The following is a 24,418-nucleotide window of genomic DNA, read 5'->3' as shown; positions in this document are numbered from 1 at the left end:
TTCAGAGCTTTGTCCATGACCCACCCGCCAGCAGAGTAATTACACGCACACGCAGGCACAGACACAAGCTACCTGTCAGATTCGTGCGTGTAGAGATAAAGCAGCAAATACACTCTGCACAGTCGGAGCGTTTGCCTCCTGAATAGCAAAGGGGTACTGATCAGTCTAGCCCTCCCTTATCTCCCCTCACCTCTTGCACCCTTCTTCTCTCTCTATCTCCTCGCCTCCCCTGCCGTTTGTGAATCCTCCTAATTTGTCTCTGTCCCTTCTCTCTCCCTCTTCTCGTCATTTTCTCATTCCCCCTTCCTCTTCTCCCTCGCCCTCCCTTGGGCTTTGTCCTCCTCTCTCCCTCACACCCCTCTCCCTCTCTCCGTCTCTGTCTTTTCCTGTGCAACAGTGTGCAATCCCTCTTTCCCCACCAGACAGACAAAGCGAAAGAGCGACTGAGACGAATAGGAGCAGAAAGAGGGAGCAGAGACAGAGAGAGGCAGATACGTAAAGAGGCACAGAGGAATTGATGGAATGACAGTCTGGTGGCAGGGGACAGAGAGAGAGAGAGAGAGAGGCAGGAAACAGAGAGGAAGGAGGGCGGGAGTGTGTGCGGTGGAGAGGGAGATAGATGGGATGTAAAATAGGCAGCTCCGGTGACAGCGTAGACAAAGGTAGCTTCAGAGTGCATGTGCGCCCTCTATTCATTCACACTCTCTCTCTCTCACACACACACGCACACATCCTCTCTCTCTCTCTCTCTCTCACTCACTCACTCACTCACTCACTCACTCACACACACCCTCGAGCAGAAGCGGCAGAGCTGTGTGGGTGTGAGGCAGCATGAGAAGTGATATCTGTACTTCCACACATACAGCTGGCTGATGGACTAACTTAATTGCATCACACACACCTACTGTACGCACTCACCAGCACACCTTGATTAGAGGCAGGGCAGACACACACACACGCACACAAGAGTACGCAAGCAACCTGTCAGCAGCCAGAAGTCAACATGGGTCTTGTGATGGGAACCTTTTCGATGCAAACCAAGCAGGTGTCCTACCACAAAGGTAAGAATTTATTATTTTTGTTTCTTATGATTTAGACATTTTTACCTCAAGATCACTTTGTGTGTGTGTGTGTTTTTTGTTGTTGTTGTTGCATGTGGCTGTCTGTGCATATGAGAGAGGCACCTGTCATGTTGTGTGTTGGTGCCTTGACGATGGAGTCATGTATGTTTGCTCTCAGAGTCATGAATATTGCACAGGAAGTGCATTATGGGAATGAGCTAAAACGTATACAGAGTAACGATGTGAAGTTGAAAAATGTCATTCATCACCGGTTCGTGATGCAATCTCCAGGCCATCTGTCCTTGATTGAGGAAGAGAAAGAGGAAATTTGTGCGTGCATGTGTATGTGTGTGTATATATATGTGTGTGTGTGCAGCCATGCCATTGGGGATGTCTATAAAAGGTGATGGTATTTACTCCTGTCTGCTCCCCAAACCACCCTGCTTCCTGTCTGCCCTGCCTCTGTTTGACAGGAGGAAACTGGCACTGACACTTGACGCATGCATCCAAATGTGACACAAACGTCCGTGTAGATATTTATTCATGTATTTCACCCCTAAATATGTAGCGTAAGTGTAAGGGGGGCGTGCATTCTGAGTGTGCCGTGGCAGCTGTGTGTGCGAGCGCGCTGTAAATCAGTGTGGTGTAATCCGTCAGCCTCTGGCCGTGGTCTGTCCTGCGTCTGTTGACCTCAAACCCGATGGTTATCGCCAGCAGACACGGAGCTGCATCGCACAGACTGAGGAGACAGAAAACAGGAGTCGGATCGCGTTTCAACACTGTCACATGCAGGAAAAGATGCAGGAATTCCTCACTGGACCATTAAGTCTCAGTGTAAAACAGGCTGTGTGTTACATATTCTTTGACAAACACTGTGGAGGCGATGTAAGTGATGTAAATTATGTGCTGTAAGCCCCTCGGGAGAATGCCTGTCAGCTTTCTGTATTTCCTGTCCTGTCAAACACTACAGTCAGACCACACAGAGTATTTGAAATGGCTGTAAAACACTTTAGAGACCCTACAAATGGTTTGCTGAAATACAGGCATATATAGCATCCTGCGTGGGTTGTTTATTTTAATTCCCGACCTGCGCCTCATTTCATTGCATGGCAACAGCTCTCAGCTGAGACTTGAGATCTGTGCTGAACAGATACTTGAGGCATATTTTCAAGGTGAATGTTTTCTGTCGCCCTAAAATATGAAACCTATGGTGAGAGTACAGAGGCAACAGAGAAAACACATGTCTCGTTCATGCTGTTTTGAGCGCAACCCATTTACAAGAAGGCAACAGTGCTTACGAGGCAACTACGGTGTATTTATAGCCGATGTTGTGCGCAAAATGCTCGCCTCTAGTTAGAGTCACCTCTAAATAACAGCCACTTTGAAGTTCCCACTGTTGTGGTGTGAGGAAGGGGGCGATAGATGAGTAAAAAGTGGGGGAGAAAATTGAGAAAAGTTGAGAGAGAAGGCGAGGTTGCTCCTCAGGGGGCTGCAGTGTGAGTATCAGCGAGTGTGTGTCTGTGTGTGTGTGTGTGTGTGTGTATTCCACCATCTGCTGCAGTGTTATAAAAAGTGGCCTAATGAAAGCAGGGCAGGATACATTTTGCATGGAAGGTTGGCTCATCCTTGATGGCAGCCCAACATGAGGCAACAACCAGCTGGGATGGACCCAAAGTTAACTGGCAGAACTTTCTGGGATAATAAATGTCTTCTTGGATACAATCTGACTTTCTGCAAGGCTGAGTGTGTGGACTGTGACAGACTCGAGCAAAACTCGTGGATCTGATGATTGTATGTCAATTGATAGATTCTGTCTATTGGTGTAGAACAAGGAATCCAAGGGATAACATGTTAAAGTGAGAACACAGGACAGACAATAACACAGTACACTGATAGGTCACCTGAAATAAACAACAAAGATCCAAAAAGAGATTAAAATAAAAAAAACAGGCTTGAAACTTCAATCCCTGTCCTTATGTGTTCCTTTTCAGTCACAATCTTTACATCATGAAAGCATTTCACATGTATAAAAAAGCATGATATGAACCCAAGGATGAGCCTGGACCTGACCTCTAAAAACCCCTCTAGATGGACAATATCAAACTCAGCTATAAGTTGTGACTTCCAGATGAAAGATGAAAAAAACATGTTAAAAAAGGTGCAGCCAGTCAATATGTTTTGACCAAGATATGTTTAGCAGTTCTGACCAGCCGATTAAATATACTAGTGTGCATACTGACTCGATTAGGACTCAAAACAGAAACAAAAGTTAAGGATTTGCACTAGTTAGTTCAAGACTCGGGACTTCACAGCTTCACATACCGTATGAACCCTGGAGAATCAGATCCGGACGTTGATCAGAGGGGCCCTTTCACACATGCAGCACGCAACAGGAGATTATCCGTGTGATAACAATTGTCACCCACTGACACCCACTTGGTTTAGGCGAGGGGTGGCGCCTGAGTAGAGCCTGCAGCAGGAGGAGGAGGACTCATCCGTAGTCCATGTATTTGGACATATCTGCATTATCAATGAAAGAGTGGAAAGAAATATCAAGGACGGCAGAAAATAGTACAAAGGAGCTACACTCCTCTCGATCGCTGTGAATTCTCCAGAAAATGACATGCTCTATTCACACATGGGATCAATTGGACACTACGGAGACTTTCTACTCGAGAGTTGGCAGGGTAAAGTCCTTTAATGCCCGGACATTTGTGTTCACACATACAGCTCGTCTGTCGTGACAATTTTAATGGAGCACTGCACGTGTGAAGGGACCGAAGGCTTGAGACTTGTCACGTGCGAAACAATGACAGGGTAGTTTTTAGACAATCACATTTAAGGTTTGGAAGCCCCTCTGCCTGCATATAACGGAGTGCAGTAATTAAACCATAATGATGGAACTATTTATTGCAGAGCTCCTCGGGTCTTTTCATTCTTAGTCTGACGCAGCGCTGGACTATTGTGGAGCTTCAGATCTGTAGGAGGGTGTTTTCTACTGCACAAGACGACCTGATAAATGGAATTAGCAAACCAGTACACTTTTAAAAGAAGCAGGAGCTTTCCCCCAACGTGCGGAAAATGGGTCTCAAGATAAATCTGAGGTCCATAAAATGATTAATGGGATAGAAGAGGATCACAAACATATTTTACTACACAGAGTGAAATTGATTTAGATTTATGTTTTTTTCTATTTTAGCCTTTATTAATAGTAGAGACAGGCAGGAGACATAGAAGGAGAGAGTGGGGAGCCTCGTAATCAGCGCTTTTATTGTAAAATAGTGAATAGTTTTTATCTCGTTAGCCTTCAAAAAATTATTCAAATTCACAAAAAAAAAATTGAGAAAGGAAAATCACTTGCTGGTTGATTAACGCTATATTAAAGCTAGCACAAAAGGTCACAAGTAGACAAAAATGTGCTAATGAAGGCCGGTACGCAGCGTATGATTTAACCCCCTTGTTGCTCTGGAGGTAGAGCAGGTCAGGTATCAGTAGCAGGGTTGGTAGTTTGATCCCCAGCTGCCACGTCCCGTCTACATTTCAGAGTATCCTTAAGCAAGACACTAAACCCCAGTTGCTCTCCGTGCATACTGAATGAGAGGCACACCATACAGTGCATTTCCAGTCAAAGCATTTTAGAGTGATGAATTGACTCAAACAAACGGTATTTGAGTTGCAATACAAACTGAAGCAGGTGTTTTTGTTTTTGCTCTCTGAATGTAGCTGACCTGATGCTGTGGCCTTCATCAACTCCTCCAGAAAGCAGAGATATAAGCCAGCGTCCTGACCAGCCACATATGGTCATAGGTTGCCGTTAAGGGATTTATCTCAAAGCCTGTCATCACCTGGGGCCAAAAAATACATTTATCCACTGTCACTGTGCACAAACTACTCTGGTCCGATGAAATATTTCCCAGTGGGTGTGTTATAAAGTACAAAACCTGCATCACGCCGACACATTCATCTCCCTGTCCGTTCGCTCCATTTGTTTTCGCCTCCACTTTCATTTCTCTGTACGCTCTCGCTCTGTCAAGTGAATTTTCCCTCTCCCTGCCTTTGTCTTGCTCGCCCTCACCTCATTTCACCTCCTCATTTTGTCTTTTATGTGCTTCTCCCTTCAAGTTTTTCTTCTCGCACTCCCCGAGCCCCTCTTTTCTTGATCTATGGCTACTCGTCTGCCTTTGCTGTTTATCTCAGGGTTTTCTGTCTGTCTCTTTCGCTCTCGCCAACCCTCACATCTCTTTGTGAGTTTTGCACAGAAGATAGCCTTGTTCTGTTCTTAAAGATCACTCCGACTGCTTGAAGCTTTCATGTGGAGTTTTAGTTTGGGGTCGGCAGAATATGTAAATAGAGGAGGGTGTGCGGGTCTTCTGGAGAACAAGCGCGCGTTTGGCTCGATGTTTCCATCTGCTGCAGGGCTACATAGCTGAGGCAAGAGGAGCCCTATTTCTTTAATAGGCTTTACAGTTTCCACCCCTCTCTCTCATCCCTGTACATCAAAAGAAGTGCACCAAAAGGACCAATTAGGACGGCAAAAGAGCTTTATTAAGCACATGGAAACATGAAAATGTGTTTCTGCTAATCCCATGCCCGAAGCATGTGTGTGTGTGTTTGTGTGTGAGCGTGTAATGATGAAATTGTGATATTACAACCTCACATCTCATATTTCTATACACTGAATTCTGTAGTCTGATTATCGCAGGAAGCTTCATTTCTATTTAAAAAAAAGCTGCCCGTCATTTAAGATCCTCTGTCAGCGTTTGATCTCTCAGTGTTGCAAATTAAACCCACATTCAAGCATTTTATTAGATAAAAAAAAATCAATATACTGTTTAAATAAAGATTCTTTATTTGCATAATATTTGCACGCAAATGCTTTGCTCAGTTCTTCAAAGATAAACAACATTTTCCGTGCAATTTATCTCCGCAGACAGCTCAGCCCTGCGCTTGCCTGCAGGCCTTTGTAATACTGGAGCCAATGAGAGAAATGCAGATGATGAATATAGATAGCTACTTAGCTCTGAGTGTTTGGTGTAAGGACTGAATGCACGGTTATGTCAGCAGTGACGCACATCAGGTGACCTAAATTAATGTGACGGCTGAAATGAGACACATGTAAAGTGTAGATGTTGTCAGTGTAGCATTTGACACCACATTACGTAAAGAGTACATGTGGATCGAGCATATGGTTAGTATAGTTTTAGTAATACATGCAGTTAAACAAAAATACCCCATGAAACACTGATTCATAGGTTTGTCATGGTTTTCGTTTCATTTCCTGTTTTTATTTTGAAGGTTGTATCCTTGTGATTCACGTTTTACTTTACACTTCCGGTCTTTGTCTTTTTCCTGCCTGTTTTTCCTGCTCACCCATGTTTTGTTAGTCAATCAGCCCTTTTTTCGCTTTCCTCCTTGTGTTTGATCGGTGTTGCTAGCAATGTTCATCTCGGTTTTGTCTCTGTTTAGTTTCGCTCTTACTTTTTATTGCCTGCCTTGTTTATTTGGAAGCTAGCTATAGTTTATTAAAGCTTGCTTCAGTGTCTTGTGTTTGGGTCCTTTTTGATTGGAAAACGTAACACTTTTTCTTTATATGGTAAAAGTTGGAACATTTTTGCCTAAATGTTATATTAATTATAATTGTATTACGCTTGCATTCCTATCCCAATGTGTACAGTATCTGTGTAATAGAAGCATGAGTGGGTTGAGGTTATGCAGACGAAACAAATTAGTAGCTCTGTTTACATATTCCTTACACGTAATAAGCCCGAGAGGATAGTTTCATGCCTGATTAAAAGAAACTATATTTTTTACTTTAAGACTTGGCAGCAAAATAAAGAAAAATAATTAAAAAAAATAACCCACTATTGTCACACTGGCCAATATTTCTTTTTCCTTAATAACTAACAAACAAGCTTTTAATGAGGGGACCGTGTGTCAGCAAATAAATCTTCACCTCTGAGAAGTAAAAATATGTTTACGGGTTGGAAGGAAGAACAAGGGGAAGAAGAACAACTGCAGTTATTCACTGCATAAAAACACTCCAGTGAATCTGTAAGAAAAATAAGAAAACGGGAGACATGAATCATTGCTTTTACTGACAGTCAGCAGCGTGCAGTGTTTCTCTGTTTTACACTGCGCGCTGACCGTCCAACTGTAAAAAGTATGTAATCTGACTCGTAGGATGTGTGTGTGTTTTTGCATGTGTGTGTGTGTGTGTGTGTGCTCCTGGTTTTGCTGTAAATAATGCATGACGTATCCTTGTGCCCTCATAAGTGTCAGGTCAGTGACTCGCGGTTCACAGTTGTGTCACACACAGATATCTTCGTCTCTACATGTGTATAACAAAGCAACCAAGAAATACAGATGACAACCTTTTTGGGATTCAACACATATTTCTATTTACTATTGTAGCACTGTTTGGCTGCAGCTAATAATTATTTAATTATTGATTAATTGGACGACTGTTTTTGTCTTACACTAGATGTTTGACAGTTAAAGGGTTCCTTTTTGTTATTAATGCCAGTGAGCAGAGTGGAAAAAACCCATCATTTCCGTAGTGGCCAAGGCTTCAAATCCTCCCATATGAGACACTGGAACTGTGAATTTTTTGGCTTAAATTGCCAATAGACGAGTTTTCTGCTTAAACATATCATTAGGAAGTAAATGTTGATTGCAAATTTGCAACGCCTAATCACTCGGTCGATGTTTAGGTTCGTTCCTTATAAATCTCGCTCTCATTATGCAATTTTGTCTGCACCAGGCACAAAATCTCCTGGGAAAATGAAGGCCAACTGGTGATCTAGCCAAGCTGGCAGCCTGGTACATGAATGAATAAACACATGTTTTGTCCTGTGGTAGCTATTCTGAGAAAAACAGAAAGTGATCAAGCTGTGGCGCCAACAATACCCCTCAGAAAAACTACTTTTTAAAAATGAAACAGCCAAGCAATTGTCAAAATAAGATGCGATTAAACGACCAGTTGCTCTAACTTTGTGGACTGAAACACATGAACACGGATGGAGCTCGGCCCTATCAGGAGCTCCACATCTGATATCCTGTCTGTCACTCTGAGTTCTTTCTGTTCCTCTTCCAGTCCTGCAGGCTGATACCTCTTTAAACAACCTCCAGAATCCAGATGAGTATTTCCCTGCTGCTCCGTCCCTCTGCATACGTGTGTGTATCCTCAGGCATCACGTCCCCTGTCGAACTAGTTAGCCTCGAGAATAATGGCGCAGCAGAAACTGTGTCGAAGAGGAAGACGACTCTGTTCGCCTCGCTCACTTTCTCTCTTCAGCTCTTCTCATCGATTCCCTGTTTAAATCACCCTCCATCTCCCATTCGAACTTTATCTCCTGCCTTCTTTGTTCTTCTCTTCCCTCTTTCTTCCCCACCTTCTCTCCATCACCATTTCTCACTCCATCCATCTATCTCTGTCCCCATTTACCCCCCTCCATCCCTCTTCCTCTCCTTTCCTCCCCTCCCCAGATGATGACAGATCAATAGCAGAAGCTCCTTTAATTATTCCCTTTTTTCATAATGTGATGGGAGTCAGCATGAGGCTCAGCGTGCCTCCGCTAATAAAGATACAGAGGAGCGTCTGTGTGGACAGCGGTTGATATTAGTATTGATTTTTCTAATAGACATGTTCTTCCCTGTAGAAAACCACACTGCCCCTGATGAGTAATTGCTGAAGCCTTGTGCAGCGACAAGACAGTGGCACGCAGCAACACGATTGAATTTAATCAAACTGGAAGCTTTTAGGAGGAAAACGGTGAGTTTTCCTGTTCCAGGCCCGCAGCTTAGTTAGCGCCGAGGTTGGTCTGAATGTGCTGTCTTTGAAGGGCTGAGCTGATTCTCTCGAGCTTCTACCCGGCGGTTTAATCTTAGTCAAGATCTTCAGAGTTTCATTTTCTCCCACATATTTTCCTCTCGTTCTCTTTGTTCCTCCATCCTCTTCTCTGGAAATTTTAATGTTTGCGTGTCCCACTCGCTCTCTTCTCTGCCTTTTCTTCCTCTTGATGCCACTCGCCCACTCTCCTGGCTCTTGTTACCCACTTCTTTCTCTTTCTTTCGCACTCTAATCTTCGGCTTGGAAGCTTTACTGCTGTGTTTCCTCCTCCTCCTCCTCCTTCTTCTTCTCCCGCTTCTTCTTCATCTTTCATCGCCAAATATGTTTCCATCTGCGCCCTGGCTGCTGTTTTCCTTCCCCCATATGTGCTGCCATCCTACCTTTTTCCTACTCTTGCTGTTATCTCCTCTCTCTTCTCTTTCTTTTCCTAAAAGTGTGACAGGGGTCTTGTAAAACAGTCTTCAGCTGAAACCTTGCATGCCTGCAGGGAAGCACCCGGCTAATATTATACACACAAAAAACAAACACACTTGCACACGCACACTCTTTCCAAACTCTTGTGTTTTCTCTCTGCCACAGACAGACTTTGAAATGATTACTTGAAGGAGAAACATTTCTGTCAGCTTGTGGAAAAACGGCTGTCAGCGACCGGAGGGAGATAGTGGGGGGAAGGAGATTTGAGATTGGAACAAGCCGGGAACAGTGTTTGAAACGACAGGAACACTAGGCCGGTACGCTCGCAGAGATTTATAGCGCGAGATGGCCTGATAAAGGTGTATCTGCGGAAGGCCGAACGCCGGGAGACAAATTCGTAGATAAGAGAGCAGAGAGAGATGGATAGATATGGTTTAAGGCTAAAGATGAAGTAGGGCGCAGCGAAGATAGGGAGAAATCACTTTGATAGCCTGTAAATTCCTATAGGCACAATACAAAAGTGTTATATAGAAGAGCGAGCCCAGTGTGTGTGTGTGTGTGTGTGTGTGTGTGTGTGTGTGTGTGTAGCAGGAAGTGTTCATGCTCCATGGTGCTGCATGCTGTTAGGATGTCACTAGAGTCCACAGAGACCTCATTCTATGGTGAGCCATTCTTTGCACACACATTTGGTACATGTGCGAAATGTATGCGTGTGCATATGTGTGCTTCTCTGTGTGTAAGCACGCGTGTGTATGTGTGTGTGTGTGGTGAAAGCCTTACTCCCCACTGCTGTCCATTCTGTCTCTCTCGCTGCTGTGAAGAAAAAAAAAAAACAGTCACACATCCGAGCACATTTTCACAGAAGCAGATTGCAGATTTTTTACTCACCAAACTGAGTCTTTCCAGATAAATCTCCCCATATGGCTTCCCGACAATCGCGCCTCGTTCATTATTCACCATCAGCAGATAAAAAGTGCCCCATATTCTGAGCTGTTGCAACATTTTCAGAGGCTCCACTACGGATGGCAGGCTTGATATAAAAAGACAGCGTGTCTATTCTCCAAATCGACTACGGAAAACTTGGCTGTAAAACCTGACATATGCTTCATTTGCAAAGGCAACTGCAACTCTATTCGACATTATGTTTTGCTCATATTGGCAGAAAGCAGGAGCTGAAATGTTTTCATCTTCTCGAATCAAACTGTAACTTTAATCTGAGCTGACAATGACATTTTTTTATGTCGTGTCCTCAGGCTAGGAGCTTTAATGTTTGGAAGCTCGGGAAATCAGCCAGGCCAGTGATGAGTGGATGAGAGCAGAGCATTCAGCAAGTTGCTGTTAGTGTCGGTGTTATTATCTGACACTGGCATTGCTCTCTTCTCTACATTTCTGTGACAGGTTCTTTGTAGATTCAGATTTTACACACAAACATACACCGATCAGCCACAACATCAAAAGGACTGATAGGTGAAGGGAATAACACTGATCATCTTGACACTATGCAGTGTGGGGAAACCCCTGCGTGCCACTTGACACACACCACCCATCAAAACACTCCACGATGACAGTGCCAAAACTGCTCAGGAATGGCTCGAGCAATGTGTTAAAGAGCTCACGGGTCGACCTGGCCTCTAAATTCCCCGGATCCTAATCTGATCAAGCATCCGTAGGACGTGCCAGAACAAGTCCGATCCATCAAGGCCCACCTTGCGACCCACAGGACTCAAAGGATTAGCTGCCAACATGCTGGTGCCAGATGTCCTAGGACACCCCCAAAGGACCTGTGTCCATGCTTCAATGGATCAGAGTCAATTCCAATCCATGACGGGGCCTCCACGGATCATGACTCGTTCCTGCATGTCCCACTGATGCTCGAATCAATCAAAGGATTGCAATCTGGGAAATCTGGAAGCCAGGTCAACACCTTGAGCTCTTTGTTGCAGGCCATTTCTGAGCAGTCTCATTGTCTTGCTTCAGGGGGCACTACCGTCGGGGAGTGGCCGTTGCCATGAGGGGATGTACTTGGTCTGCAACAGTGTTTGTGTGGGCCTCTGCAGGCTCCTTTGTCAGAGGAAGTATTTGAAGGCACAGATGCCACTTATGTAAAGCAATTCTCTTGTGCACTACAGTTGAGCATTTCTTTTCTGAAGAAATCAACAGGCTATCTCTTTGTGCTCAGGATGTCTCGTCTCCAAGTGGTGTCTAAACTCGTTCAGCTTCATGCTGTCTGAAGCTCATATTTTGAGACACACAACACACCGCGGTCTCTCTTCACCGCCCACTGTTGGACTGGTGAAGTCTAGGGCGAGATATGCCTCGTCATATTTTCTTGTCTTTATTTTCATAGATGTTATGTTTGGTGTAGATTCATCCGCTGCTTTAAATTTACCTGGAAGTCCTGTCACAAAATTGTCCATGCTTTGCTGGCAGTGCTGAACCATGCCTCGTTCGTTTAGTATAACTGCGCCCCCTCTGTTGTATCTCCGGGCGCCACTTTGGAAACCGCTTGTGTGGGTGGTGCGTGTCAAGTGGCGTGAATGTCAGGACCCCATCTTTCCCAGTAATGCATTAATAGTTCTAATCCTAAAATATATTAATATCAGTGACCTCTTTATTAGGTAAACCTGTACAATCTGTTGCAGCTGGCCATTAATTCTACCTTTCAGAACTTTATGATTTTTTGTTCATGACGACATTGTTGGGAATGTGTAGATTCAGTTGTATGTTTATTATCAAGGTCGTAGTTAAAGATAAAATATGTAACATTTCTGAAATGATTAGGTCAGGTTTCCATTAGCAGCGGCAGTTGTTTAGCAATGAAGACAGCAGCTCCAATGATCCCACGCTCCTTATATCTTTTGTTTTTGTTTTGGTTGAGAGACCCTGAATACCATAGCGTGTGTTTAAAGGTGGTGTACTGGACTACATAACACTGCTCGGTCGGTCGGTCCACAAAAATGTCCACATCCTTTGCCGACCACAGGAGGCTGAACTGTGTGTGTGAAGGTGTGTTTTTTTATAGACATGCCAATAGGTTAAAAGGGGACCTTAAACAAAGAGGTGCATAACTTCTGTGTGGATTCATGGAACATAACCAAGCCAGTCGTGATATAGTGGTAATATATTGAGGGGCTTGTAAAATTTGAACATTCGCAAACCATTTTTGCACCCTTACAGCTATTGTGAATTTGTGCTTCGTTTGTCGATGTTTGCTCCTTTTTGTTTCTGTGATATGGACTTACACCAAGTTAAAAGTAAAACATCTGACTACTTCTTCCCCCACTAGATCCTTGAAGTACATGGTATCGCAGCGCAGCACATGTTGTTTATCATCTGCGCCCGTCTTCCAATTTGTCTCTTTGTGCTTTCATCATGTAAGAGCGCATACCTTGTTTGTATTGATCCGGCTTTAATTAAAATGTGATTACATCTATGTGTGTGTGTGTGTGTGTGTGTGTGTGTGTGTGCAGCTCTCACAGGCAAGAGCACACACTCCTGCAGTATTATCTGCCACTTGTCTTGATCCCTCTACTTCTCCGCTGTTAAATATCTCATTCCTCACACCCCTTGGCTTTTCCTGCTTTTAATCTCTCTCCCTTCTCACATCCTTGACTTTAAGCCTTCTCTCCTCTTTTCTGCTCTCTTGCTGCCTTCATGCCGGTCTCTCTTCCATCCTTTCTTCATGCCCTGGGAGACAATCTGCCACCGCACACACACACACACACACACACACACACACACACACACACACACACACACACACACACACACACACACACACACACACACACACACACACACACACACACACGCACACACTCTCCGTCCCTTTATCCATCCCCTGTCGGCATGTATGCAGGCGTATTATGGGTGGATGAACAGGAATGATGGATGGAGTGAATGGAGGTGTTGATGGATTGAAGTGGCCTTTTCATGAACAAACCGTGATGTGGAGGTAAAATAACGTGGCTCCCCTGTTTTTTTGTCATGCTCACGTGTTTTCCATCACTCCATAATTCATATTTACCTCTCCAGTCAATTATTTCAGCCTGTATCTATCTGCATATTTGTCCTCCATCAGAGGAAAACAGATGCGTTTAGGTGTGAAATGCAACAGGGCATGTTTGTTGTTTTTCTTCCAGAGTGACTCACAGAGTGTTATCATTTACAAATCAATGGGTACGCTCACATTAATTCATAATTTAGTGAATCAACATCCTGGCGATTTCATCCTGAATCACTGATGCTCTGCTCAGGCTCTTGGCTCGTGGGCGAAGGTGGGAGGGAGCAAAGGAGGGAGGCTACAACCCCCTAATGAAAAACAAGGATGTTGAGAGGGAGGGAGGGAGAGTGTGGGAGAGAAGAAAAAGGGGAGAGAGAGAGAGGAAGAGAGGAAGAGAGGAGGAGCGACATGAGAAGGAGTAGGAGAAAGCATGAAAGGAGGGATGGTCGGAGGAGGGTTTCTGCCAAAAGAGGAGGAGGAGAGTGGGAGAGAGGGAGAGAGAGAGAGAGAGGGGATGAGGGCAAGGGAGTGTGTGTGTGCGTTGTAACCGTCCAAACACGTGACAAAGAGATACAGACTTCAGCACACAGACGCGCTCGTTTCCACGACGGCAAACATGGGGGCTGTGGTGGGCACGCTGACCATGCAGACCAAGCAGAGGAGGCCGTCCAGCGGTGAGGGAACACACACACAAACAAACACACACACACACACACAAAAATCAACATAAATGCAAAATGCCTTTTTTTCCCATTTAAATAAGCACGTGCATGCACAGATATGGAGAATGAAACTTTTACCAACGTGTTTTTCTTGTATGTTACTCACACACACACAAAGATACACACACGCTCACTCCAGTACAAATATACAGCGCACGTACACCTGCTGCAGACCAAAGATTAATAACTGCTGGTGTTTCAGTTAAGATGCAGTGAAAGAAAGAGGGCATATACTCTGTGTGTGTGTGTGTGTGTGTGTGTGTGTGTGTGTGTGTGTGTGTGTGTGTGTGTGTGTGCATGTTTGTGTGTGTGTGTGTGTGTGTGTGTGCATGAGAAAAGGAGAGTGAGAGAGAGAGAGACCAACAGGTGTTCCCAGAGGAAATAGAGTATCTTTTTATTCTACAACAAAGTTGCAGTGCGACAGTGTGTGTGTGTGTGTGTGTGTGTGTGTGTGCGCGCACCTATGTGATTGTTGTTGAGCTTATCTTTTTTGACAGAGCAAACCGAGAGAGGAGAGTAGGAGACGGCTTCTTTGACTGTGTTTTGAGTGTGTGTGTGTGTGTGTGTGTGTGTGTGTGTGTGTGTGTGTGTGTGCGCGCGTCGCTCTGTCTGTCTGGCCGTGTGTGCAGTCGCGAGCACCGACAGACGCTGGTAAACACACGCATGTCGGAGGTATTTGTCACTCCGCTCACACACTGCTTTCCCGTCTCGCTGTTACCTTGGAAGCACGGTAGCCATGGCAACAAAAGATGTCAGTTTTGGGGTGGGGGGGTTGGCGGAGCGACGGGGGAGGCAGGGGAGGGTGGTGGCGTTGATGAGATTGGGGTATTCCAAAGTAAGTCAAGGCCGTGTGAAAGAGACGGAGGGAGATATGCAGATGAGGGGCGAGATGAGGATGACGACCTGTTGCCTGAGAGAAATGCTTCACCCCCTCATTACTCATCCCTAATAAAAGCATGTAAACCTCATTTATACAAATCTAACAAATCCACACCGGCTGCTCCAGTGAATGGGCACGCTGAGCGGCAGATCAGCGCCAGAGTGAAAATATCCCCTATTAATAGCGTGCAGCCATTTAAACTTATTTGTAGAGGCAGGCTATTACCGGTTTCGCAGAGCAAATGAGACCATACAGGACATTTTCCAAGTGAGTGCGTACGGTTCGTTTCATCTCCTCACTGCGCTTTTTTTCCTTCTTCTTTCGCCACAAGCTCAAACAAACACCTTCTCCCATGGGTGTTGAAGAAAGGGGAGGCGTAAATTTGTTGCTATTTTGAATAATGAGGTGGTCATAGACGCACTCGCATTGTGGAATGAAAACAAGCCTTTTTACTCCACAGACCCCCCGCCCCCCCGACAGAGCTCATTGGGAGGAGAGAGGGTGTTTGTGATTCTGGTGTTGTTGGTACTTGAGCGTCTCTCCCCCGTCTCTGCTCTAACATGTCCTCTGTATGCAGGATAAGTGCGTCAGGGCTTGTATGTGCTGTGTGGCGCTGCAGATAACTTGTTATCAGGGACCGTTACACCGAAGCAACACTGAGAGGAGGAGGAGGCTGTAATATTGTGTGATTAGATTCCTACTTGATTGATCCTCTGAGCACTGGCTCATCACCGGCTTCTGAATAAAAAAAACAAAAAGAAAAGAAACGCCTCGATGTGTCTGCGTCTGTCTTGGCTGTCTGTTTTCATCAAGGCTGCTTGTTTGTTCTCTCAACTTTCTTTGTTTTCTGTCGACTTTTCTCGTCCTTTCTTCCCGACAGACACTCTTCAGTATAGTTTTCTCCTACTTGTGGTCTTGTCTGCCCCTGTCTTCTTCCTCGCCTGTCGCGGCGACCTCTGACAACTCACCTCTCCAGCAAAAAAAATCTCCCACCATTTCTCCCTCCCCTCTCCCTTGTGATTTTCTCACTTCTTCTCTGTCCCCATATCTTTGCCTTCCTCGGTTATTCCCTGCAGCAGTGTTGTCTCAATCACCCCTCTCTCGTCTCCTTCTCTGTCACTCTCCTCTTATCTTTCCTTCTTTTTGACTCCTGCTGCCTCCCTCCTCACCCTTCAACCTCGTCTTCTGGTTTCACATCTTTCTCTCTTCCATTTTACCCTGCTGCGTTCTCCTCTCCCTGTTGTTTCCCCCCCTCTTCTCCCTCCCACTCCTTTCCTTCCACGCTTGTTTCTCTTCATCTCACTTCTAATTTCCCCCCCGCCACACTCTCTCATGCCACCACCACCGCCACCGCCACAATCTGCTCCTGGCACCCTCATCTCCATACCTCTCTCTCTCTCTCTGCCTCTCCTCTCGCTTTTATGCCTCCATTCTTTCTCTCATTTGCTCCCTTTTCTCCATCACCCACGCTCCCATTAGCTGGTGTGAGTGCTTATTAAGTCATCTCGTCATTCTCCTCTCTTGGCATCCAGCAGTGTGTGTGCGTGTGTGCGCGCCTTTGTTTGTGTATTTCCTGCAGATTCTGAGTCTAGACATGTATTTACTCAAAAAATCAATATTGGCATGCTGCTATGTGTGTGTAAATGAGCTCTTTTTGAGTCACTCTTTCCAAACATAACCAACAGTGACACACTAATATGTGAGGAAGTGACATTAGGTGGATTTCTGTGTGTGTGTGTGCGCCTCACGTACACACAAACGCACACTGCAAACACCCTCCAGCACTTCAGCTCTCCTTCACAGGCTGAGGATAAGTAAGCAAACAGATATGTGTGCGTGAGCACGCAGGCATGGGAGTGTGTATTGTTTTATGCACACACGAGTGCCTACTTCTGTATCTGTGACCCTTGAATTAATGTGTTCATGTTTGTCTCGTTTGTGCAACCGGATGCATGTAGCGAAGTGTGTGTGGACATGGAAGTCGGATTGGCCTCCCCGTGTCCACTGGCTTGGATGTTGACTGTGCAAAAACAATGCGTCTCGGAGCTTGAATTCACGCCGCGGAACACGATTATGTCGTGCAGCTTTGGCGTGCAATAAATAGGGCTGTCGCAGCCGAAAGCTATTTTTAAAGATGCTCCATCCATACCTCTGAGGAGTGCCTTGGACACTTTTCTTGGAGAGCCACCATTAAAGAGGCCGGTGAGAGCGAGCCCTCTCCGTCGCCGCCTGGACGGCAGATTAGGCTAATTCAGATTATGCAAATGCCACACTCCCTGGCAAGGATTACAGGCCACGGTGCGAGAAGGAAAGGGAGAGCGTGGCGGAGAGTTTTGGCAGAGTGAGAAAGAGATAAGCAACGGAGGAGAAAGGAGGATTGGGCGGGCAACAGAAGAAAGGAAGAGATGGATGATGGAGGAGAAATCAGAGCGAACGTTAAATACCAGCAGCGGTAATTAGAGGGAAACTAGGAGCTAAATCCTGTTTCTGGGCTGGATGAAGTGCATGTGTGTTGATGTAAGAGATGTTTTTTGTGATAGGTTGCTGGCTGGGGAGAGTGACAGGCAGTTTTTCTTGCTGACAGGTCAGGCCACCGGTAAATACTCCAAACAAGCTCTGAAAGAAAAGGGTCCAGGCGTTTAGTCACCGTCAAACTCCACAGCTCATAATAGCTTGTGTAACAAATGGAAGTGAAGCTCTCGTGGTGGCTTTCTAGGTTGGGTTTTTCTGGGTTTTTCTAACCTGCTTATATTGCAGATTCAGTTTCATGCAGGTTTCTAGAACTCACCTACTAAAAAAATGTTAAGAGTACACCCCAAAAGAACTTAAACGTGTTGATATAAAGCTTTAAAAGATGTTTCCTGGATCAGAAGCTTGTGTTCACACCTTCGCTTGGTGGAGCTTGTGTCTCTAAATCCACAGTCAGGTCCAAATTATTAATGTTTTCAAAAGTGAGCCAAACAAAGTGCTTCCTATTCGCTGGGACTGGAGGGGTATAGCAGACGTGCATCATTCACTCCTCAATATTAATGTATGGATTATTGAACAGGCCTCCAGCACAGGCCCGGTGGGTCAGAGGGAGCCTCACTCTGAACTGTGTGATATCAGGAATGTATGAATAACGTGATCCTTGCAATATTAAGCATCTGCTGCTACAGCGTCAATTACATGGGAAAAATGTACAATATGCAGAGGTGGCAAAAGTACACACATGCTTTACTGAAGTAGTACAGAAAAATACTCTGGTAAAAGTAGAAGTACTGATTCAACTTTTTTACTCAAGTAAAAGTACTCAAGAAAGTACAGACTAGAAGTATAAAAGTAAAAAGTATCCCTCTGAAGGACATTTCTGTGCAAAGCTTACTGAATTTCATGTCGTAATAATGTAATTCAAAGACTATTAAACTCAAAGGTAGAATCAGCAGGATTTGTCTGAGCTGTTCATTAACGCAACAGAAATATAGTTGATTGTTTGGTCTCATTCCCAGGACATCAAATCCTGACATTTTGGGTTGGTTAAGCATCCCGAGCAGCAGAAAATTGAGAAAATAAGAAAATCCAGGCAGAGGGCTGCAGAGTCTCTGCAGATAAGAGACACCAACATGCCTTTACTCTCCATTCCTGTCTCCCTCGCTGTCTGTTTCTGTCTTGTTACGTCTTTTACATTGTTTCGTCTTGCTGCAGCTGCGACATGATGAAATCAGTCTTGTGATGTTGGGAAGGCGGCGTGCAACGACGAAAAATAAAAATAACAGATAATTCCCCTCAAATGCCTCAAAACTAAAGTAATGAGTCTGTTTGAAACTGTAAGGAGTAGAAAGTCCAGATATTTGTGTTAAAATGTAGACAGTCAAAGTAAAAAGTTAAAAGTACAAATACCTAAAAAAAAATACAGTACAGCAACAAAGTATTTGTACTTTGTTACTCCCCACCTTTCACAATATGTGAATTCATCACACTTGTAATGTGTTTCACGTTCTCTTCTGTCGGTGTTTCACATGTGAAATGTAAAACTCACTTGTAAAGTGTGGATATGAATCCACTGTGTGTAAATGAATCACATATGAAAAGTTTTCTCCACAAAGCCCGCCTGCTTTGTTTTTAATGTTTCTATTTCTGCAATAAAATAACAGAACTTATCTGAAATGTGAAATGTGAAATGTGTACTATGAATACACAAGGTCTCTTCACTTGTATGCATTTATTGACACTTACTTAGGCCATGTTGAGTAAATTAATCTCCTTTAAAAGATCTGTTTTAAGAAATTATAACATGTGTTGTGTTGAGTTGGATTAAGACCTGGTAACGAGAAGCTTCTCTTAAACTTCAGTTCCCGCCAGGCTCAGTGCAATTAGACAGATAAAAAGTGCAATTACCCTTTTGTTGTTGTTCTAGTCTATAGTTATGTAATGGTGTTTAATGTCCAGGGTGTCCTCTGGGTATGATAAGATTACTTCCTCATTTTGTGTTATTTCTAAAAGAAAACAGAGAACAATTTGTTCATTTACAAACGTTCATTAGTAATTTTATGCAACTTGCACTTAGTTTTTCCCCCCAGGTATAAAGACTTTCACTTTCAAGGCATAGGAAAAAAAACACGTTTTTGAGGGTTTCTTCTAAAAAGGTCCTATTTGTAAGAAAAGTCGATTTTTGAGTCTCATTCCCAACTCGTCAAAAACAAAAACTATAGGATGGGTTGGCTGCCATCCCAAAGCGTGGGAGTGAGACACAAAAATCAATTTTTCTTACAAATAGGACCTTTAAAGGGGCTCTGAGGAACTTCTGTGTTGTGCTAGAAGGCGGCCGTTAGCACGACGTTAGCTGCTGTTGCTCTCTGTTAGCGGAGCGGAGAGAAGCACTGAGACAATGTGCATAAAGTCACATTCTTTGGACCGTCAAGGAAGATCAAACAGGAGTCTTTCACAAAGAAATCCAGTCGAGCAGCGTTAAACAACTTAAACAAAACACCAACAGGCTTGCATAGGCAACCGAGACTGGCAGGTCCCATTTTTCACGTCACGTTACAATCCGCTCGCATACGGGCAATAAAAAAGGGATTAAAACATGTAAACTGCAACAAATTGTTGCATAGAGCCCCTTTAATAATTCAGCGTCCTACAGAACGTGTATAATATCTGTGGAAAAGAGGAAGCTTTGACGGAGATGACAGGAATATTGTTGATTGGTCACAGCGAGAGGCCATTGAACACAATGTACACTCAATCATCCTTACCGAGTGATGTTTACACTACCGAGCATCTTTTAAATGCCTGGCAAATTAAATTAAATGCTACTCTCACCGCTAAATTTAATTTCAGCCGGCACTGCTGCAACAGTAAACAGAACAGTAAATAAAGCAAACCTTCAGCTGACAACTCTGTGGGAAACCTCTTGATACGGCAGAGCCCCCTGCAGTCTGCCAGGCAGCGGCTACACTTGAGCTCGTCGGGCAATCACAGCTCCTTTTAGCGTTCGCATTAAGACCGTAAATGAGTGCCAGCTGGTCACAGAACAGGGGAGAGAGTATTTCATGTGTATTTCATTGTGATTTCAGCCTGTTTGACCTTCCCAGACGTTGCTTTACACTTTGAGAATATAGCACTTACAGATATAGACTTAAGATGAGCTTTTGTTTGGATTTCCTGAGTGTTAGCACCATCTGAGTAAACATATCAGCTAAATCCAAAGTGACTCATGTAATGAAACATACTGCACATCTTCATTAGGAGCTGTGACACACTCTGGTGTCCTCTGTGTTAGTTTCTGCTGCCCCCTGCTGGTACACTCAGGTCCTAGCAGTTTATATTCATACATTACACATATGGCACATTACAGTATTAAGTCCATACAGAATGGATGTTGGGTTATGTGTAATTACTGATTTAAATAAACTGTTGTTTACATTGTAGAGTGAGTCATATGAAGCGACTCAGGCATGTTAAGTTAGAAAAGTCACTTTGTAGTAAATTAAGCCATCTGTTGTTCGGGGATGACTGTGTGTCTTAATGGGGCCAATAAATCAAGGGCTGATCTTCTCACGCACACACATGTACACCAGCACACAGTCACAAAACAAGCCCCATACGGTCGTACAGCAGAAGGTGAGTTTATCATTGTTACAGCGCGCTCAGGTCAGACCCTCGCGTTGAATCCCAGTTCCCAAAGAGTGAAGGACACAGCGACTGTAACAGACAGAGGGGGGAGAGAGTGAGAGTTAGTGGGATGGAGCGAAGGTCAGGATAAAGAGAGAGAGATGCCCACAGGGAGTAGAGAGACAGGGGGATAAAAAGACAGAGACAGAGAGAGGCAGGTGAGTGCTGATCTCACTGTAGGAGGAAGCAGGATGGGAGAAGTTTATAGGCAGAGAGAATAGAGAGAGACAAGTTTAAAAGTTTAAAGATACAAGTCCGAGCTTAAAAAACAACTGGATTGAGTAAATTAATAAGAGGAGAGTTAGCTCCTGGAGGAAGAAATAAGTGATCAAAATGGAAAGAGAGCAGCAGAGGGACAACAGCCTACAGACTATAGCCATCGTCCTGATGTGCTGCGGGGCCGTCAAAATGCTGCACCTACTGGGAGTCATCTCTGTAGAGGGTGAGTCGGTGCTACATCTGCTATCAGTGTTATCCAGCACTTATCCAATCAGCAAAGTTGGAGCAGAGGACGGAGTTTGTGTTTTCACTTCTGTCTGTCTGTGAGCGAGCTATTAGAAAAGAAACAATCTGGATTACTGGTGTGGGAATGTTTGATATGCTGCTGCTGCCTCAGAAAATCGAAGACTGTCGAGTTGTTGACTCTCAAACACATGTACTGTAGGATTAGACTCCAGACTGATGCCATTAACAACTCTCAGTGTAGACTCGCAGTAGAGGGCTTGTGTATTTATTTTCTCTGCTGCTTTTAATATTTTAAAATCATTGTTTTTTTACTACTGATGATGATTCTGCTGCAATACTCAATAAATAATGCTATTACTACAATATCTGATGCCAATCCAGTACACAAAAAACTGAGCCTAAAGCAGCTACAACCAACTGTGAGCCAAGATTTATTTTATGTTTATAGTGATTCTTCACACTACTTTACACCTTCATAAGATGTTTTGACTGATGATGTTGATGAACTCCACAGCTTGTACTGTACAGTACAGTATATCTTATCTTTGTGAATGCTGATGTTTGTTTTGTTTTGCTCTATTAACATTGTTTGTTTTGTTTTACAATAATTTGAATAAAAGAGAGAAATGGGAAGATAATTGCTTTCTGCTCACAAAAACAGCTGTGAACACTTTTCCCTGTGATTATGAGTTCAGTGTTTACTGTTTGAGAAGATTTAGAGAACAAACTCAAACCTGAATACTAACTGATACTGACTTTAACACCTGCATATTAATTAAGTCAAGTCAGTTTTGTTTAGATCACCCAAAATCTAACAACTCTCTCCTCAGACCCACAATATACTGACGATATATTGTGGGTCATTAGTAGATCCTAACTACAGTATAATATCGTAGTTTTTCTACATGCTTAGTTTCTACAGATGATCGTATGCTAATATATGCTAATTGACAACACATCCAAGTGATGAGTGGTTTGTCTTTTTCTTTTCTTTTTTAAGAGGCATAACTACACACTGTACTTTGAGATGAGACGTCCTGTGCTGCGGTCATTTATAGATCAAGCGTGGAGTGTGACGGTGACTGTGCAGGCGATATCAAGGTTCAAGGTTTTAATACGGACAGTAGAGACACGGTGAAGCCTTTCAGATGAGTCCATGAACTCTCAACTCTGTAGGTGCGTGAGTGACTGTACTGTAGAAGGTGCTGTTGTGATGTTTATTTATGTGTACAGTGAACTCACATTGGATCCATGCTTTGAATGCATTCATGAGAATATGTGCATGTGCCTCACATGTGTCATCTGGGTGTTTGTGTGCGTGTGTGTGTCATCATGCTGTATACAGTAGGCTATACCTGAAGCCTGCTGGGAGTTAGGTGTGAATCATCTCACCTTGGGCAAGAGTGTGAACCTCCACCCTGATGTGAAAGACTGAACTGCCTGAGTGATGAAACGAATGGCCTTCAGGGGCAGTGTGCTCATGTGTGTGTGAGCGTGTGTGTGTGTATGTGTTTCACAACTCAACAGAAGTTACACAAAATCATAACGTATTAATGAACCCATAATGTAGAAGATTGGTGGCCACAGTGTACTGAGCTCCCGCTGGATAACATTACCGTACTTTATGTTGCCTATTACAGTTTAAATTTAGTTGCATTTTTTTCAACCCAATCGCCAAAATAAATGTTCACAATGTAGCCGTCTGCAGACCACAGATATGTTGAAACTTCACATTTCTTTAGGTTCACTTGGTTAGGGTTAGGAAAGGATCATGTTTGGGCTTACCTTGTTCCATCACCACAAACACAGCTGGAAACTGTCCCGACGTCTCGTCAAATATTCAGTTTTGCTGCATCGAACGGGGCCAGAAAATGTTCCCACTTCTTCCTACAAATATCCAGTGGTTTCACGCTGACAATCCGCCACCCCCTTTACCTACTGAAATGAAAGTCAGCTCATATATACACAATGTAAAGTGAATATGATATAGATATTCTGGAAATGTTGATATGGTAGTGAAATGTCCCCCTGGCTCCACACTCTTTAAATATATTTAATAGAATTGATTTGTATCCGACAGTCTAGCAATGTAATTTGCAAACTGACTTTGTTGTTCTGTTCTGTACATGCGACATCTACAGTATTGCACGTCTGTCCTGGGAGAGGGATCCCTCCTCTGTGGCTCGTCCTGAGGTTCCTTCCATCTTTTATTTCCCTATAAAAAAGACCTTTCTTTTAATATGGCAAGTTTTTCCTCACTTGAAATCGAGGGTCGAAGGACAGAGGATGTCGCTCTCTGTACAGCTTGTAAAGCCCATTGAGGCAATGTGAATGTGATTTTGTGCCATATAAATAAAATTGATTTGATGGTACACTTGACATGTACAGATTTGAATGTGAATATGTGATGTATGTAACATTTTAATCCGGCAACGGGGCTGATATGGTTTTGTTTGTCACGTTGGAGGTCATGTTACAGGTCTGCAGGCATTTGATGGACAAATTTCAATTTAGTGGTTCAAAAGGATGCACAGTCACAGCTGACATTTAAATTCAATCCCACTTTAGCTCTTGAACCATGATGACAGCAATTCTGTGCAGTTACTTGCATGAAAAGGCCCCCAGATGTATACACTGGGACGACTAGATACTGAATCTAAAAAAGGCTAGGCTGTTGACTGTGGTTTAATTTAGCAGTGAGATGAAGTTGTCTTCGCCTGGCACAATAAAAACGCCGTCCCGGTGTCGATGATTCACTGAGCGAATTGGACTGAAGAGGTGTCGGTGTAATGAAGCTTCACAAAGCACTAATGGTCGTGGCCTCACAGATAAAAATGTTTCCATTTCAAAACTGTTGATGTTTCAGAATCT

The 24,418-nt window shown here is 43.9% G+C and overlaps 1 protein-coding gene across 2 annotated transcripts in view; it reads left to right on the top strand.

The window, feature by feature from the left end:
- Positions 1–434: 434 nt before the first annotated feature.
- kcnip1a (Kv channel interacting protein 1 a) overlaps positions 435–24,418 on the top strand; it is a 30,377-nt gene continuing 6,393 nt past the window's right edge. The window contains exon 1 of one of the 2 annotated variants that reach the window (XM_084353301.1): positions 435–1,061. In XM_084353301.1, coding sequence (XP_084209427.1) covers positions 1,004–1,061 — 58 coding nt within the window. In that variant the 5' untranslated portion in view covers positions 435–1,003. Of the gene's footprint in view, positions 1,062–13,846; positions 14,002–24,418 lie in introns of those variants that run through there. The other variant, XM_084353302.1, reaches the window with a different exon arrangement.

The sequence above is a fragment of the Pagrus pagrus genome, assembly GCF_965226575.1.
Source record: "Pagrus pagrus genome assembly, chromosome: 5".
NCBI classification, from domain to species: Eukaryota; Metazoa; Chordata; class Actinopteri; order Spariformes; family Sparidae; genus Pagrus; species Pagrus pagrus.
The sequence above is the reverse complement of the archived record's forward strand: the minus strand, read 5'-3'. Positions and strand labels throughout refer to the sequence as shown.